Genomic DNA, 17,363 nt, shown 5'->3' on the forward strand with positions numbered 1-17,363 from the left:
CCCACAACCCCTCCAGGAACCCTCTGTTTGTTCTTTATATTTAAGAGTCTCTTATGTTTTGTCCCCGTCCCTGTTTTTATATTATTTTTGCTTCCCTTCCCATGTGTTCATGTGTTCTGTGTCTTAAAGTCCTCCTATGAGTGAAGTCATATGATATTTGTCTTTCTCTGACTAATTTTGCTTAGCATAATACCCTCTAGTTCCATCCACGTAGTTGCAAATGGCAAGATTTCATTCTTTTTGATTGCCGGGTAATACTCCATTGTATATATATACCACATCTTCTTTATCCATTCATTCATCGATGGACATTTGGGCTCTTTCCATACTTCGGCTATTGTTGATAGTGCTGCTATAAACATGCGGGTGTATGTGCCCCTTCGAAACAGCATCCCTGTATCCCTTGGATAAATACCTAGTAGTGCCATTGCTGGGTCGTAGGGTAGTTCTATTTTTAATTTTTTGAGGAACCTCCATACTGTTTTCCAGAGTGACTGCACCAGTTTGCATTCCCACCAACAATGCAAAAGAGATCCTCTCTCTCCACATCCTCACCAACATCTGTTGTTGCCTGAGTTGTTCATGTTAGCCATTCTGACAGGTGTGGGGTGGTATCTCATTGTGGTTTTGATTTGTATTTCCCTGCTGATGAGTGATGTTGAGCATTTTGTCATGCGTCTGTTGGCCATCTGGATGTCTTCTTTGGAGAAGTGTCTATTCATGTCTTTTGCCCATTTCTTCACTGGATTATTTGTTTTTTGGGTGTTGAGTTCGATAAGTTCTTTATAGATTTTGGATGCTAACCCTTTATCCGATATGTCATTTGCAAATATCTTCTCCCATTCTGTCGGTTGCCTTTTAGTTTTGCTGATTGTTCCTTTGCTGTGCAGAAGTTTTTATTTTGATGAGGTCCCAATAGTTCATTTTTGCAAAAGTTTCTAATTATGATGGAGTCCAATTTATCTCCCTCTTCTTTTATTGCCTGTGCTTTTGGTATCATATTTAAGAATCCATTGTCAAATCTAAAGTCATGAAATTTTACCCCTATGTTTTCTTCTAAGAGTTTTATAGTTTTAGCTTTTACATTTAGGTCTTTCATCCATTTTTGAGTTAATTTTTGTATATAGTATAAGGTAAGGGTCCAATTTCATTCTTTTGCATGTGTATACCTAGTTTCCCAGCACCATTTATTGAAGAGACAATTCTTTCCTCATTCAATGGTTTTGGCACTCTTGTCAAAAATCAGTTGGCCATAGATATACAGGTTTCTTTCTGAATTCTCAACTCTATTCCATTGATCTATGTTGTTGCTTGTTTAGTAACTTTTCTAAACTATATTTGTAAAATCTGTATTCTTTGTCACATATGGCTACCTAAGCCTGTTTTGTTAGCTTTGTGGTCAGTTAGTACAGAGTTTCTGTAAATACTGGGAGAGAAGAAAGAGGAAGAGAAAGAGGAGGAAGAAAGAAGAACAAAGGGGAAGAAGGAAGGAAAAAGAAAAAAATAAACTACTCTTCCAGTCTTCTAAGATTGGCTCAATGTGGGAGCACTTCTCCAATGCTTAGTCAGGCCATTTGTGACTCTGCCTTAGCCTTCACATCCTGATTGTATGGAGCCTGAAGTCGAGCTGGAGGTAAAAGCTTAGGGTCTTTTCAGGGTTTTTTTGAGGATGTATCCAGCCCTGGGCACACATGAGGCCTTCCTGATTCCCAGGTATATGTGGGAGCTTCTAAAAGTCCCTAATTCTCCATGTATCTCCTTTCCCAATCTCTTCCTTCCTAGGCTTTATGGTCTATTTGTTGTCCTGACTGTTGTCCCTTGCTCCCAGGCTGCTATAGCCAATATGTGGGCCTTTAAATGTTTTTGGTAAAAGCTGCTCGGGAAGGTGCCCCAGGTCCAGGAATGCTCTGAGTTGACAGAAACAAAGGTAAACATTGTGCGGGTCCTTTAGAGAGCTACCAGACAATTCTAAACCCACAAGCACAATTATTTGAGAATAAGGTCCATATTGCTCTCCTAGGCACTAGCAACCTGCAGTAAGAGTGTGGACGGCTGTCCTCTTGGTGCTCCCAATCTAGGGTGTGGGGGACCGTAGTGGGCAATTTAAAAGGCCACTATGTTCTCTTTCCACAGCACAGCAGCTGTTGCCTTCATCAAGCCTTCCTCTGGTAGTTATAACTGACTCAATTCTAGTGTTTTGCAAAAGCTGATTATGATAGCTTTTGCCAGCTCATTGGTTTCTTCTGGGGAGGATGCAGCCCTGGAGTTCCCTACTCTGCAACGTGCAGTGACATCACTCCTTAATATCCCTTCATATGAATGTGTTTGTATGTAAACATATAGCAATGTAAATACACAATAAAATTAAGGGCTTTAATTTTAAGACATAATTAGTGTTGACATATTAAACAAAATATGAATTACATTGAAATTACTATTTTAATAAGTTTAATAATTTAATAAACTTAATAATTTCCCTAACAGACAAATAATATCCATTTTCCTGTATACATATTCATGTTTTATGTAATTATTATATTGCATATAGTATAATTATTTTTATTATCTCCTTTAATCTCCCCGGCCAACTTTGGCTTTCTCCAGACCCAGAGAAAACCAATAGACAGGAAATCAAGAACCTTCTAGCCAAGATTCCCTGGATACACTTTTTAGATTATATTCATAGGGGGCCTGGGTGGCTCGGTTGGTTGAGGATCCGGCTCTTGATTTCAGCTCAGGTCATGATCCCACACTCGTGGCATCAAGCCCTGCATTGGGCTCTGTGTTGAGCATGGAGCCTGCTTAAGTAGAACACTGACTTGCAATAATTTTACAGATTAAAACCAAAAGAAGACACTCTTCTCACCTTGTAAGTCTACTAAAAAAGGCCACTATTTAAGTCTGTCATGTTTTCTAAAGCGAAAGAAAGTTTATTATGTTTTTTCTTTCTTATAGACATTTATGACTATCTGTACTAGATATTCCTAGAATATGCACCTAATGACAAAATAATTTTTATGATAATCTTTAAAATTTCCCAAGTGAGGCAAAGAGAAAAAGAAAAACTGTAAAAGGAGAGAAGGAACCGGTTTCAGAATGAAATTATCACTGCAAAAGCTAAACACCCATTTTGACAGTTATATACACCTACCCACAACAGTCATTGGAGGTGTTTTAACCAATAACTTAGGGCCTTGGTAATTTTATCAAGTCATACCAGGAAAATTCAGTGCTTATTAATACTCAATGCATGGGAAAATAATGTGATTTCTTTTTTTTAGACAAGGTAGTCTCCTCGTGAGTTTTTTTTTTTTTTTGTTCTAAAGCCCCTCTCAGACGAACAATCTTATTCGTGTCAAAGTTGCCTAAAGTGGCCATTACAATTCTAAATTGTCCTCAGTGAAGTTATGCCGGAAGTTAGTATGTTCATTAGCCAAAAACCCCATGGGACATTAGCTGACACTCAGTTAAACATAAAAATATCACTTACGAATGACTTGGGACCTTGACTCTAATGTTAAATCACTTCAACTGCTGACTGGAGAAATCAGCAGCCTCCTGGAGGACAGAATATTTACAAAGATCTCTCCCAAGGCCAATCTCTAAGTTCTCAGACAACATACAAGATGATGGACATGCAGAACACAGAGGATGGTATTAAAAGGCATATTTCATCAGAGGCCACCACAGATTGATCAGAACTCTAAAATCCCAGGATGGTATAACAAATCTGACAACCAAAGAGCCAAAGAGATCATCAGGGTCCAGATTCAGTGCAAACTCCATGTTATTAGGGATAGAGATGTCTCAAGTGGATGCGATGCAAGGGGCTGCAGATGTGTACATTATTACCAAATGAAGGGTGCTGGTCCATAGCAGTGAGGGGCTTGACCATACCTGGGTAGAAACTCCAAATGATCCTACCCTAATCAGCCTAAGATCACCAGGGACAAACCTGGAGTCCAACAAAATCAGTTTTCAATCCACCCATTCTGGTGAGGGACACCCGGGATGGCTTTGGCTGACAGACTGGAGAGCTGTTGAAGACCTGGCTGGTATGTCTGTGTGATGAGGGAGCGAGAATGAATGGCAGCAGCTAGGCTGTCTCACATGCTTTAAGCTACTATGTAACTGGGACACAATTATGCCCTCAACAAGGCTTGCTACTTTGAATTTTTAAAAATATTTAAATATTGGGGCACCTGGGTGGCTCAGTCAGCTGAGTGTCCAACTTTGGCTCAGGTCATGATCTCGCAGTTTGTGAGTTCGAGCCCTGCGTTGGGCTCTGTGCTGGAGCCAGCTCAGAGCCTGGAGCCTGCTTCGGATTCTGTGTCTCCCTCTCTCTGCCCCATCCCCACTCATGCTCTGTCTCTCTCTCTCAAAAATGAATAAATGATAAAAAAAAATTTTTTTTTAAGTTTTTAATGTTTATGTTTGAGAGAGAGACAGAATGCGAGCAGGGAAGGCGGGGTTGCAGAGAAAGAGGGAGACACAGAATTCGAAGCAGGTTCCAGGCTCCAAGCTGTCAGCACAGAGCCCTACATAGGGCTTGAACCCACAAACCGCAAGATCATGACCTGGGCCCAAGTCAGACGCTCAACCGACTGAGCCACCCAGGCACCTGTGAATTTCTGTTTCAATGATGACATTATGGCCAAACCAGAAAGCTTTCCCCAATGCTGATTTTAAAAATGCCATGGAACACCATGGAAGAAGTTATTCAAAGCCTGAGTGCTGTAGATGCTCCAGACTGACTGCAAAATGGACACAATGAAAGCCCTCATGATGAGCCCCTCACTTCAGAGAATGGCTGAAAGGGTGTCGTGGTTTGCCCCCCCGCAGGTGGAAGACTCCACTACCTTTGTTTTTAGTACTCGAAGGCCCTCTGTGTGGGCACTGCTGACCCTGAGCCAAAAAAATGCCTGGGATAAAGATGGGCAACCCAAACAAGGCAAAGACTGCAATGCAAGACAAAACTAAGGAAGGGAGTATCAAATTCCCTCCAAAGGGACCCATAAGGCAACGTGGATATGGCTGTTCAAGCAGGGGCTAAGCACAGAAGACATGGAGAGGGTGAGGACCGAAGAGATTTGGTCCGGATATTGAGCTATGGGGGAGGGGGCAGCAGCCAGTTAGTCATCGACCCAGTTGGAACTGAGAGTGCCTCTGTGAAACCAGATCCCTCCACAGAAATCATTCTCTCTACTGGAGGAACTAAGAAGCCAAGCGGTTGCCTTAAAACAAATTCTTCCTTCAGCACCTTTACCACTTGACCATGAACTATGTATTCTCATTTAACTGCCTTTAAGGAGAAAGGGGACTAAGGGTGGGGGTTGAAGTTTCTCCACCCCCAGGGCAGACCAGAGGCCTTAGTCTCTAATGAGGGTACAATGAGGTGAAGGGAGGGCAAGGAAGCAGGATAAAAAATTTTATGACTTGAATACCAGAGCTCGTTCACAGCCATGCGTTCAATTGGCCAGAATTGGAAATGAAGTAATATGAGGAAGGGAATTAACTGTAACCATCTGAGTCTGGCTTTTTGGACCCTTGTCGTACACCTCTGGTGAAGGGAGGCTGCTTCTGCTTGGAGGCATCCCCTGGGACTCTGGACTTGCTGCCACCCTAGCACCTACCCACAACATTCCATTTGCAAAACAGCTACTGGTCTGCTATTAGGTGGGCACTTGGGGAGACTGAGCATCTTACCCTGTACTTCCAGGTAACACTGCACCTAGATATTCTCTTAGGTTGGGCCCACTCGATGGTAACAGAGTTGGAAAGGCACAACAGTCTTTTCTTACTTAATGAAAATAGCGTGCTTAGCCCCACAGGTGTGTCCTCCTCACATGAAGATATTGGGGCCACAGGTTTAGGGGCCATCGTAGCTCCCCCTCCTAGATCACTCGCAGGGCCAGCCTCCAGAGTGTCCCTAAGGGTCCTTGGGCCTGGTTTACTGATGGTTCAGCCAAACTAAAAGCTGATGATGTGTCCTGGGTGGCAGCACCTGTGTGTCCCCAACAGGTCTGGAAGAAAAACTGTGGTAAGGACTGGTCAGTACAATGGGCCAAGCTTATAGGTATTACTCTTCTCTTAGGCGGTACTGCTAAGGACCATCCATGTTATATGTTCAACTGCCTCAGGCTGTGGCTGATGCTCTAGCTCTCAGGTCAGGCACCTAGTAGTAAAAACACTGCTCTGTGGGGCTGTGAACTCTGAAAAGCCATTGCCACAGGCCAATAGCACATTCATGTGGCCCATGCAGACAGTGGTAGAAAGAGTCCACACCTGGGTGAGACTGAATGGAGCCATATTGCCTATTAGGCTTCCAAGGGAGCATCTCCTTTGGAACAGCCGTGTAGGGAAGGTCAGGACTGAAAGGTTGGGAGCAACGGGAGTCTGGGACTCTGTGTTTGTGATTCCACCCTGACAATCTCTAGTCACTCCTCACCGTTTTCCCCCTCTGGTCCTAGTACCTGGGAAGCCTCACTGGCTTCATCTTAAGGTGGCAGTTGGACCACAAAGGGAAGGTGACTGCATCTGTTGCTTCTGCTACCACTTGGTTTCAGTTGTTCGGGGAGGAAGACTGCTGGCCATGAGGATAAGAGTCAGTTGGTGAAACTTATGAGCCCTGGAGTATCCCTACGGTGGCCTGCTTGATGGTGGGGGAACTCTTGGTTCTACCAAGTTCCATCACAGCACACATCTGAAATGGAAGAAGGTCTGCATGGAGGTAGGAGTCAGGTGAGTGAAGAGAGACATAGTGGCTACTGACTTAGAACAAATGACCTTCACGGCCATGGAAAGAGAATAACCCTGGTACCTGATGGTGGAACGCCTGCATCCCTGTGAGGTGTGTGCGGGGGTGGGGGGGGAAGGGGTGGGAACACTGAATGCTTTCTTTGTCCCCTTCATCCAGCACTGCAGCATCACAAAACAATCACGTGGTTCACATGAGTCAAGCAGCAGCTACAGTTGACACTATGACCCTGCTGCTGGGTTTGTCATCTCATCCTTGAGCTAGGAAAACAGAAAAACTCCTGTGGGTGCGGCCACATTGGAACTATTCCCCTGTGCTGGACACCCTCGGGATGGCAGCACTATTCAGCTCTGTCCGATGCCCCGATGAAAGCAGGACTGCTCGGCTGTGCCTGACACTTCAGCTCCCTTCTCACGTGTGCACCAGTGTAATCTTGTTTCAGTCTGACTGATGATGATATGAGGGTGATCTGGCTGTGACATCTGTCACTCCATTGACCGCCAGGGTTGATTCGGCTGATCTGGCTGGCTAGGCGGGCCTCCCTTCCTACCTCACCACTCCATGTACATCACTCCCGAAGCTGCACACTTGGTTGAAGAGGACGACCTTCTCCGATAGAGGACTGTTCATCAGTCAGAGGTATACGACTATCTGTGCTTCCCTGCTGGAACCTCCAAACAAGCTCTCAATCTGATTGATGAGAATTAAGGTGTTGAACCCTTGGCCCTGGGTTTCTCACCCATGATGCAACTCGCTGAGCACAGGGTCTCCATCTGCGTCCATCACATCATTTCATGGGACTTGGGGGCATGAGAAGCAGAGCTATCATGCTGATGTCCCTGCTATTTGCTGTGCTGAGGTTTAATCTGGCCACTCTGATCTGTGCTGAGGATTACTCTGGCACCTATGGATGCCACCTATGGATGGTACCAACACCTGGCATCCAGAGGTTGGCATTCTTCCCTAATGAAGATAGAATAAGGCAAGATAAGATTTTTATCTTAGTGATGAATATAATACCAGCATTCTAAATATAGTTCTTATAATTCTTTTTCTTCTTCCTTTGTTCATCCATTAGAAATCATTTGTTTAAAAGATAATGAATTTTACAAAGAGGTATCTGCACCCCACATGTTCACTGCAGCATTATTCATAATAGCCAAAACATGGAAACAACGTGTCTGTCAATGGATGACTGGATTAAAAAAATGTGATACTCATCTATCTATGTACACACACACACACACACACACACAAAGACACACAGAGGAATATTAATCAGCCATAAAAGAAGGAAAGAAGGAAACACTGCTATTTGGATAAAACTTTGATGGCAATATGCTAACTAAAGTAAGTCATACATAGAAAAACAAATACTGTATGGTTGCACTAACATGTGGGAACCCAGAAAGGCCAAACTCATAGAAGGAGAGAGTAGACTGGTGGTTGCCAGGGGCCGGGGGTGGGGGAAATGGGGAGACAGTCAAATGGTATAAACTTCCAGTTATAAAATGAATAAGTTCTGGGGATCTAATATACAGCATGGTGACTATAGTTAACACGTGCTGTATATTTTAAAGTTGCTAAGAGAGTAGATCTTAAATGTTCTCACCACAAAATTTTTTAAAAAGTAACTGTGAGGTGAAAAAAAAGATACTGAATTTTAGCACAGCTAGAAATTCTTAAGATTATAAATCTGGATAAGTTTTTTTTAGAGCTCCTTGCAAACATTCTTATTCCAAGGCCTGAAACCAAAATTGTTAAAATATTTGACACATTCATTTCTTTTACAAGCAGTTATAATTTAAATTTCCTTGTAGTTTTTTTAATGTTAAACACTCCATAAATTACAAAAATGTTTTAAAAACTCTCAAAGATTGAGTAGATACATATATTAAAAGCTGTCGATTAGGAAAGAAAAAAAGATCTGGACCTTTAGTTGAGTACCCAGTTTTGATTTTTCAAAACTTTTTATTATATATATTCTCGTGCATACAGAAAAGAGGAGAAAGAACAGAGTGTAAGAAACTTCCATGTATCCATCATCAACTTTAATAACTGTCAACATGTTGCCAATTGTAGTTCATCTACCTCCACCAAGTTTTTTTCTTAAGTGTTTTTGTAGAAAGCCTAGACACTTCTTTTTCACACGTAAATACACGTGAGTCAATCTTAATCCCAAATAGGTTAATGCAATATAAATAGAACTACAGTGTATAGGTGAAGGAATATACCTGTCCCATTCATTCATTAAAACCAGATAGCTAGGGCACTATGCTAGGTGCTGGGATTATCAGAGCGAGAGCCACATGAGGGCAGGGAAAGACAGTAAATTCATAGGTTATTAGGTGAAAAACCAAATATAAGAATTATTACTCCTAAGTGATGATGGTGGTAATAGTTAATATTTATAGATCACTTACTGTTTGCAAATGTTAACTCATTAGTTCTTCATGGTCATCCTCTGAGGTAAATACTATTATTACAGATGAGGAAACTGAGACCCAGAGAAGTGAAATAACTTGCTGGAGAGCATTCAGATGGCAAGTGGTCAAGCTAGGACTTTAATCTAAGTGGTCTGATTCCAGAGACCATGCTCTAAGGGAAAAAAAAGAGAGAGAGAGAAGACTACTTTAGTTTTGTGGTAAAAAGAAATATTCTTTGTTCGCCAAACCATTTCATTTTCTTCCTAGGCACACAAGAAGACTGTATTTCCCAGCTCCCTAGCCTTTATTTTTTAAAAAAATGTATTATTGAAGTGTAATTGACATACAATATTATATTAATTTCAGGGGTACAACATAGTGATTTAACAATTCTATACACTAAGCTGTGCTCACCACGGAAGTGTAGTCACTATCTGTCTCCATATAACGTTATTATAATATTGTTGACAATATTTCCTATGTGGTACTTTTCATCTCTGTGACTTACTATAACTGGAAAGTTGTACCTCTTAATCCCCTTCACCTAGTTCATCTACCCCTCACTCCCTGACCTACACTGAAGCATTATTTACGGTAACAAAGACATGGAAGCAACCTAAGTGTCTGCTGATAAATGAATAAATAAGATGTGGTATATGTACAGTGGAATATCACCCAGCCATAAAAAAAGAATAAGGTCTTGCCATTTGAGACAACATGGATCGACCCAGCTCCTAGCATTTAAAAGGGCTATGTAACTAATTCTGACTAATGGAATGTGGGTGGACATAGAAAAAAATCTCCCACTTAGAGCGATGGCTTCCCAAAATAGAAGGAGTCCTGGGGCACCTGGGTGGCTCAGTCGGTTAAGTGTCTGACTTTGGCTCGGGTCATGATCTCATGTTCGTGAGTTCGAGCCCCACGTTGTGCTGTGTGCTGACAGCTCAGAGCCTGGAGCCTGTTTTGGATTCTGTGTCTACCCCTCTCTCTCTGCCCCTCCCTGGTTCTCACTGTCTCTCTCTCTCAAAAATAAATAAACATTAAAAAAAAAAAAAGAAGGAGTCTAGATCTCTGGGTTACTACTTAGAGAGAGCCTCTCCATCAGGTACATCTTTACTGAACTTTGTGAACACGAGAAATAAACTCTTATCATGTTAAGTCACTGAGATTGGGGGTTTGTTATGGCAGCTTTTATAAATTATACTAATAGAAACATTTTAATTTCAACTTAAAAAAATTATGAAATCTTGGGGCCCGAGTGGCTCAGTTGTTTGAGCATCCAACTTCAGCTCAGGTCATGATCTTACGGTTCAGTTCAGGCCCCATGTAGGGTTTTGCACTGACAGCGCAGAACCAGCTTCAGATTCTCTGTCTACCTCTCTCTCTCTGCCCCTTCCCCCTCACACTGTGTCACAAAATTAAATAAACATTAAACATTTTTTAATTATAAAATCTTTATAAAAATATTGAAAAGTACAGAACATATTTACAATCATCTCTCTCTCCCCAGATTTAATAGATATTAATATTGTCACATATCCTTCAGGTTTTTCTTCAGTAAAGCCATTAGATATAACTAATAGCTAATATCCAATAAAGCACTACCTCGTCCCTTACCCCTCCCTAGAAGTAACTACCATCCTGAAAGTGCTATCATCTTCATTGACATTTTTTACCTTGACTACAGTATATAAAATTACAGTTATTTTGTGTGCTTTAAAAATGGACAGATAAGAGGGGCGCCTGGGTGGCTCAGTCGGTTGAGCGTCCGACTTCGGCTCAGGTCATGATCTCGCGGTCCGTGAGTTCGAGCCCCGCGTCGGGCTCTGTGCTGACCGTTCGGAGCCTGGAGCCTGTTTCGGATTCTGTGTCTCCCTCTCTCTCTGCCCCTCCCCTGTTCATGCTCTGTCTCTCTCTGTCTCAAAAATAAACAAACGTTAAAAAAAAAAAATTAAAAAAAAAATGGACAGATAAGAAACAAAACGAATGAGTGAAGGAAAAAAGAGAGAAAGAGAGAGACAAAGCAAGAAACAGACTCTTAAGTATAGAGAACAAACTGATGGTTACCAGAAGGGAGGTGGGTGGGGTAATGGATAAAATAAGTGATGGGGATTAAGGAGTGAACTTGTCATGATGAGCACAGGGTAATGTATAGAACTGTTGGATCACTATATTGTATATCTGAAAATAATATAACAGTGTATGTTAACTATACTGGAATTAAAATTAAATTTTAAAGAATAAAAAAAATAAAAATGGACAGAAATGGTATCAAAAAAGATGGCTGTTTTCATTCAGTATTGTTTTTGAGATGAATCCATGTTGGTACATGTAGGTCTAATTCCTTCACTTGAACAGTTACATGGAAATATAGTAATTTACTTAACCATTCTACTGAGACAGCTAAGATCATATGGTTTGGCTTCTACAATGCTGCAATGGAATTCCTTATATATTCCTAATATCAAATAGCCAAGGGAGGCCTCCCTAAGGATTTTCTCATTTAAGCTGACACTGGAAGGATGAGAAGCCAGAAACATGTGATGAGCTGGGAAACAAGTGTTTCCCATATCTGGAACAGTGGACAAGCCTTAACACTGAAGGAACAGCATGTGCTAGACCCAGTGTGGTTACAGGTGTAGTGAGCAAAGGAAAGAGTAGTAGGAGATAGCAGTGGAGAAGCAGACAAGGATCACTCTCTTAGGGGCTTTGGAGACCACAGTAAGAAGTTTGGGTTTTCTTTTATAGGCAAAACAATTAAAGTGTTCTCATTTTTTCTAGGTTGGTCAGACCATACTCAGAGTGTTGTGAGCACCGTCCCTCAACTTCACCGTGAATGGAGCATCTATTGAATGAATGCAGTTACTGCTTTTGCTCTGTTTTAGAGGAATTAATTGTAGTACCTCACAAAAAGGAAGAAACAAACTACTTTTCAATCCCTTTCCTACTCATTTGTGTCTGAGGGGCAGCCGTATGTTTCAAAATGAAACTATATTTATCACAATTTCATTTTTCCAGCAAAAGGGCTTAAAAGGAAATGTTATTTTATTTTTCCATATTTTGCAATCAATTTCTTTTATTAAAATTGGACTGGCTTCATGAAAGATTTCAAGTGTTTAGTTCAATTGAAGAGCCACGGAAGTATCATGCTGCTAGTTCTGAAACTATCTGAAGTGTCACAGAATCTGGTGATGACCAAATAGAGGAACAATTGAAAAATGTGAAAGAATTATGTATAATACTATAGTGCCAAACATTGTACTGTAAGTTTTAAAATGATAAATTATAGGATTTCCAAAAGTGATTTGGATGTGAGTCATTCCTTTAGTAACTCAGCCAAACATGCTAACATTCTTCCTCCATCCCCATTCATTTCTTCTATTTGCACTTCCTGTATTTGTTTAGTGGCTACATTTTCAGCTTGGGAGGGAGGGTTATCACTTCTTTCAGGAGCTTTCATTTATGTTACCTCCCTGATCACCAACAACTCAAACATAGCACATCTCACAGTTGTATTAGTAAGATTTTTGCCCTATTTTCCTTTAGAATATCCTTTTTAAAAGGTACTTTTCAATTTTTAAAGATATCTATTGAAACAGAAATTTCCAAAGATTTTAATCTGACGGATGTGAGTGAAATGTTCTCTATCCTAAAACAATTTTTTCATCCAATTAATTATTTTCCTTTCATTTGCAAGCTGGTTGTGCTGTCTCTAGGTAGAACCTTACTGCCAAATTGAACGTATACCAAAAGACATGGTGTATAATAACTGTGTTTAATATATGCAATAAGGCAGAGTTAAAATCCTATCAACATCACACAGAATCAGAATCTGAGAGTTAGAAAAGACCTTAAAGACCACCTTGTACAACCACCAATTTTCCTGGGTATGTGATCACCGGGTTTTTTTGTTTGGTTTTAAGTCAGTAGTTCTCAAGAAAGAGGGAAAATCTTCAGTAAAACAAATCAAAACAACTGCAAAAGAAATGGTACCATTCTAGCTAACATAAAAATTTGTTCCCTAAGGTAGCTTGCATAGGGAGGAATGATAATCTCTGCCCTCCAGCAAGGGGTGTAACACTAATGCGTTTTGATAAGTATCATGATGATATCGCGTGTAAGTGTTCTTTAAGGTCCCAAAAGAGGGAGCAAGCGACTATACTCCAAAGGTTACACCTTCAGAAGACAGGTGAATGGCCTTCAAGAATTACTGAGAATTACACAAGCGGACAAGAATAAGATTATTTTGGGGCGCCTGGGTGGCTCAGTCGGTTGAGCGTCCGACTTCGGCCCAGGTCATGATCTCATGGTTCCTGAGTTGGAGCCCCACGTCAGGCTCTGTGCTGACAGCTCGGAGCCTGGAGCCTGCTTCGGATTCTGTGTCTCCCTCTCTCTCTGCCCCTCCCCAGCTCATGCTCGCACTCTGTCTCTGTCAAAAATAAATACACTTAAAAAAATTTTAAAAAAGAGTAAGATTGGTTTAACCTTAAAGAACAGCAAGAGTATCTCTTCCACCTAGGAGTTACAGATAGGAATCTGCAAAAATGTTTGAAAAAAGGGTAGGAGCCATTGACGCTTTTTAACAATAGACTTCTACGTTAGTTGCACATCAGAGTCACCTAGGAATCTTTAAAACCTGGAAGCCCAGATCTCACATCAGACCACTTAAAGCCGCATCTATGAGCGTGGCATAAGTATTTTTTTAAACCCCGCCCCCGCCCCCGCCCGGTGATTCCAACGTGAAGGCTACGTTGAGAATCACTGTTTTAAAGCAGGAAGCAAAATTTTGAAGGGGAAAAGTGGAGGCAGAACATAGAAGAAAAACTGAAAACCCTGGGAGGGCAGGGCGTCTACTGCAAGGGCAGGGACAAGAAAGAAGGGAGTGAGAGCCAGCGGTAGAGGATTTAAAGGCTGTCTCTGTGGTAGAACTCCCCGGATTTGGGGCTCGGTAACGAGGTCGGCATATGTCCAACTCCATTAAAGTGAAGTTATTCTGCCAGCAGCCCTGCTCTTATCCCCCATCATATTTTCTCGCATCTTTTCCCACAGTTAAAAAAAAAAAAAAAATGACGGAAACGTTTTCTATCCCACGAAAGGCGCATGAGCAGACTGTGGGAGGAGCAAAGGTCTGAGAAGCCACGAGAGCGCAGCCGCAACAATTTCTTCGCGACTCCAGAACCACAACTCACGAACATCTAGGAAGGAAACCTACCCAGCCACGTTCGCCCCGCACTGGGGAGCGCTGATAAATACCTCAGGGTACACTGGAGCCTTTTAAACACCGGAGGGCGGCGAGGGCAAGGGCGGGGCAACTACTGACGTTCACGGTGACGTCCATGGCTCCGCCCTCACACCCGCTTCCGGCGACGCGCGGCTACCGCTTCCGCTTTCCCCACCCGCGCTCCGGCCCCGCCCCACTCCCACGCGCCCCCAAGCGTCACGGCACCGGACAGCCGGAGAAAAGGCACAGGTTGCTGTCGGAAGTCCCCCTGCAGGTTCCCCTTCCGCTCTGCCTAACGACTTCCGCTTTGGGCCGTCAACATGGACGCTGCGGCTGCTTGGCGAAGCGGCCTCTGATCGGTTGCGGAGGCGCAGCTTCTCTGCGGAGGCCTCCCCGCTTCCCCGCCCTCCCCGCCTCTCCCCCGCCCCTCTCTCCAGTCCCTGGGGCCGGCGGGCTCGTTGCTACATGGGGGCGGGCCTCCGCGGCCGGCTCACGGCTTCCTGTTCGGAGGCGGCCTGGCGGTAGGCGGCGGCGACTCTGCCCGCGCCCACTTCGGCGCGGTGACCGAGCGCCCGGGAAGCTCGAGGGCTTCATCTTGTGCCGCTGCACCAAGCCCGGCCCTGCGCCGCCATGGCCCCAGTGCAACTGGAGAACCACCAGCTGGTCCCTCCCGGAGGCGGTGGCGGGGGCAGCGGCGGTCCCGCCTCAGCCCCGGCGCCTCCTCCTCCCGGAGCTGCCGTGGCGGCGGCAGCTGCAGCTGCGGCCAGCCCCGGCTACCGGCTGAGCACCCTTATCGAATTTCTGCTGCACCGGGCCTACTCGGAGCTCATGGTGTTGACGGATCTGTAAGTGCCGCGAAACCCATGCCTGCTCTCCAGCCCCCCCCCCCCCCCCCCCGCTCTTCCCGCCCAACCGGCTTAGATAGGCTCGCACCTCCCTCTCTCCAAGGGGCTGCTGTTTTCTCCTTTCCTCTGGGCTAATCTAGAATTTTTGAACTCTTGGGGCTCAACGGAGGTGGAGGAAAAGCTTTGCATTTGGGGTCTTTCTGGAGATGAAGCAACGGACACTTGTTAATTATGCATGTTAGACTTGCACTGAAAATCTCATCTTTGGGATTTTTGCTCGAGTTGCCAACCGAACCCTATTAATTTCTTGGTTGGAAGCTTTTTAGCCGAAAGCCCACTTTTAGGGTTTAGGAATACATAATATTCGAATTCCTAAAGGCAGGAAATCTGTTTTACAGCGTCTTGACGGTACTTTTTAAACGAAGGTTGTAATTGCTTCTGGCAAAGTTTGAACTCAGGAGATGTATTGTGTATAAGATAATCCAAAAATTTGGAATCCAAGGTGTGTGTGTATGTGTGGTTTTTTTTCTGGAATGTTTGAGAGTGTTCTGAGTCTTAACAGTGTAAGTAAAAGCTGTAACTGGTCTTCTGTTATTGTCTCTTGGAGTATGAAGGGAGTTTATAGATCACTAAGTTACCAATGAAATGCCATGGGACATGATTAGGGTGTTAATCCCTTCAGAATAGGATCAGACTACACTAATGATTTTTAGTGTGTGAAGAAAAGGCATTATAAAATTGCGGGTATATATACTTTACTGTTTTACATTTTTAAATCCAGGTTCAGAAAAAGTAAGAATTATAAGTGGTGTTTTTTTTGTTTTTTTTTTTACGTTTATTTATTTTTGAGACAGAGAGAGACAGAGCATGAACGGGGGAGGGGCAGAGAGAGAGGGAGACAGAATGGGAAGCAGGCTCCAGGCTCTGAGCCATCGGCCCAGAGCCCGACACCGGGCTCGAACTCACGGACCGTGAGGTCGTGACCTGAGCTGAAGTCGGACGCTTAACCGACTGAGCCACCCAGGCGCCCCGAATTATGTTTTTAATTGTAGTTTTTATCTTCGATCTATTCTTAGATTGCAGATCAGTATTTTCAAGTGGAACATTAATTTGTTACTAGAGACTAAAAATATTTGTTTGCAGATGAATGAAAGAGTTAGAATAGGTTCTCCTTATTCCTGCAAAACATCATTCTCAATTTGGATATGTTGTACTTTATTGAATGGAAGAGAAAGAAGACTACCCCTGCCTAATGAGAAACTTAAATAGCTGTCATGATTAGGTGTCGTAGTAATATACCTGTCTGAGCCAATTACTGGTGGATATCATGAAAATTTAAGAGTATCCATGAGAAAATTTCATACATGTAAAGGTCACCTACCCAATGTATAGCTAGGGAAAAATGTTGAAAACTGCTATCAGTGGTTGTATAATTTGTTTTTTTTGTAGAGGATTTGTAGAAATTCTTCGAGCTATACTGCGTTCTTACTATTTTACAGTTTAGTTATGAAGAAACATCTGTTTTACTGCTGTAGAATAAGTACATAATTTTAATCCTGCACCCTTTATATGATGATGATTCCCATACTTCTATCTTCAGCAGAGACCTCTCCACTGAACTCCAGACTCTATATCCAAACGCCTACATTTAAATACCTAATGGGTATTTCAGTGTACCAAGTCCAGACTCAAACTCCTGATTCCACTTGATCCCCCCCACCACCTTCCCTGTCTCTCTAAAGAGTATCTCCGTTCTTCCTGTTGTTGCTTAGGCCAAAAATTGGGGGTAACTCTTGGCTCTTCTTTCTTCCAATCCTACACCCAGTACATCAGCAAGTACTGATCATCTCTGACTTCAGAATCTGACCACTTTTCAACATTTCCATCAAGTGTGATTCCTTTGCCCCTGTTAACTGCAGTAGTCTGCCATCTGATATCTCTACTGCTAGCTTGCCCCTTTACAGTTTTTGTCATCCATAAAATAGGATGATCCTTTTAAAACTTCTCACATCTCTCCAGTGGTTCTCCATCTATCTCACTTACAGTAAAAAGATTTTATAGTCACCTATATATGGAGTGACCATAAAAGTTATGGTCCAAGTCAGGACACTTTT

The 17,363-nt window shown here is 42.8% G+C and overlaps 1 protein-coding gene and 1 long non-coding RNA gene across 4 annotated transcripts in view; one reads left to right on the plus strand and one right to left on the minus strand.

The window, feature by feature from the left end:
* The window catches only part of LOC145714219 (uncharacterized), a 189,379-nt gene extending 174,868 nt beyond the window's left edge, over nt 1-14,511 (minus strand). Inside the window, exons 1-2 of the long non-coding RNA XR_014136809.1 lie at nt 14,396-14,511; nt 9,181-9,355 (exon numbers count right to left, since the gene is read on the minus strand). This is a non-coding gene — a long non-coding RNA (uncharacterized LOC145714219). The remainder of the gene's footprint in view (nt 1-9,180; nt 9,356-14,395) is intronic.
* Nucleotides 14,512-14,718: 207 nt separating this feature from the next.
* The window catches only part of MED14 (mediator complex subunit 14), a 66,115-nt gene continuing 63,470 nt past the window's right edge, over nt 14,719-17,363 (plus strand). For 2 of the 3 annotated variants that reach the window (XM_081793456.1, XM_081793455.1), the window contains exon 1: nt 14,719-15,249. In XM_081793456.1, coding sequence (XP_081649582.1) covers nt 15,035-15,249 — 215 coding nt within the window. In that variant the 5' untranslated portion in view covers nt 14,719-15,034. The remainder of the gene's footprint in view (nt 15,250-17,363) is intronic. The other variant, XM_081793454.1, reaches the window with a different exon arrangement.

The sequence above is a fragment of the Panthera onca genome, chromosome X (assembly GCF_046562875.1).
Source record: "Panthera onca isolate mPanOnc1 chromosome X, mPanOnc1 haplotype 2, whole genome shotgun sequence".
Lineage (NCBI taxonomy): Eukaryota > Metazoa > Chordata > Mammalia > Carnivora > Felidae > Panthera > Panthera onca.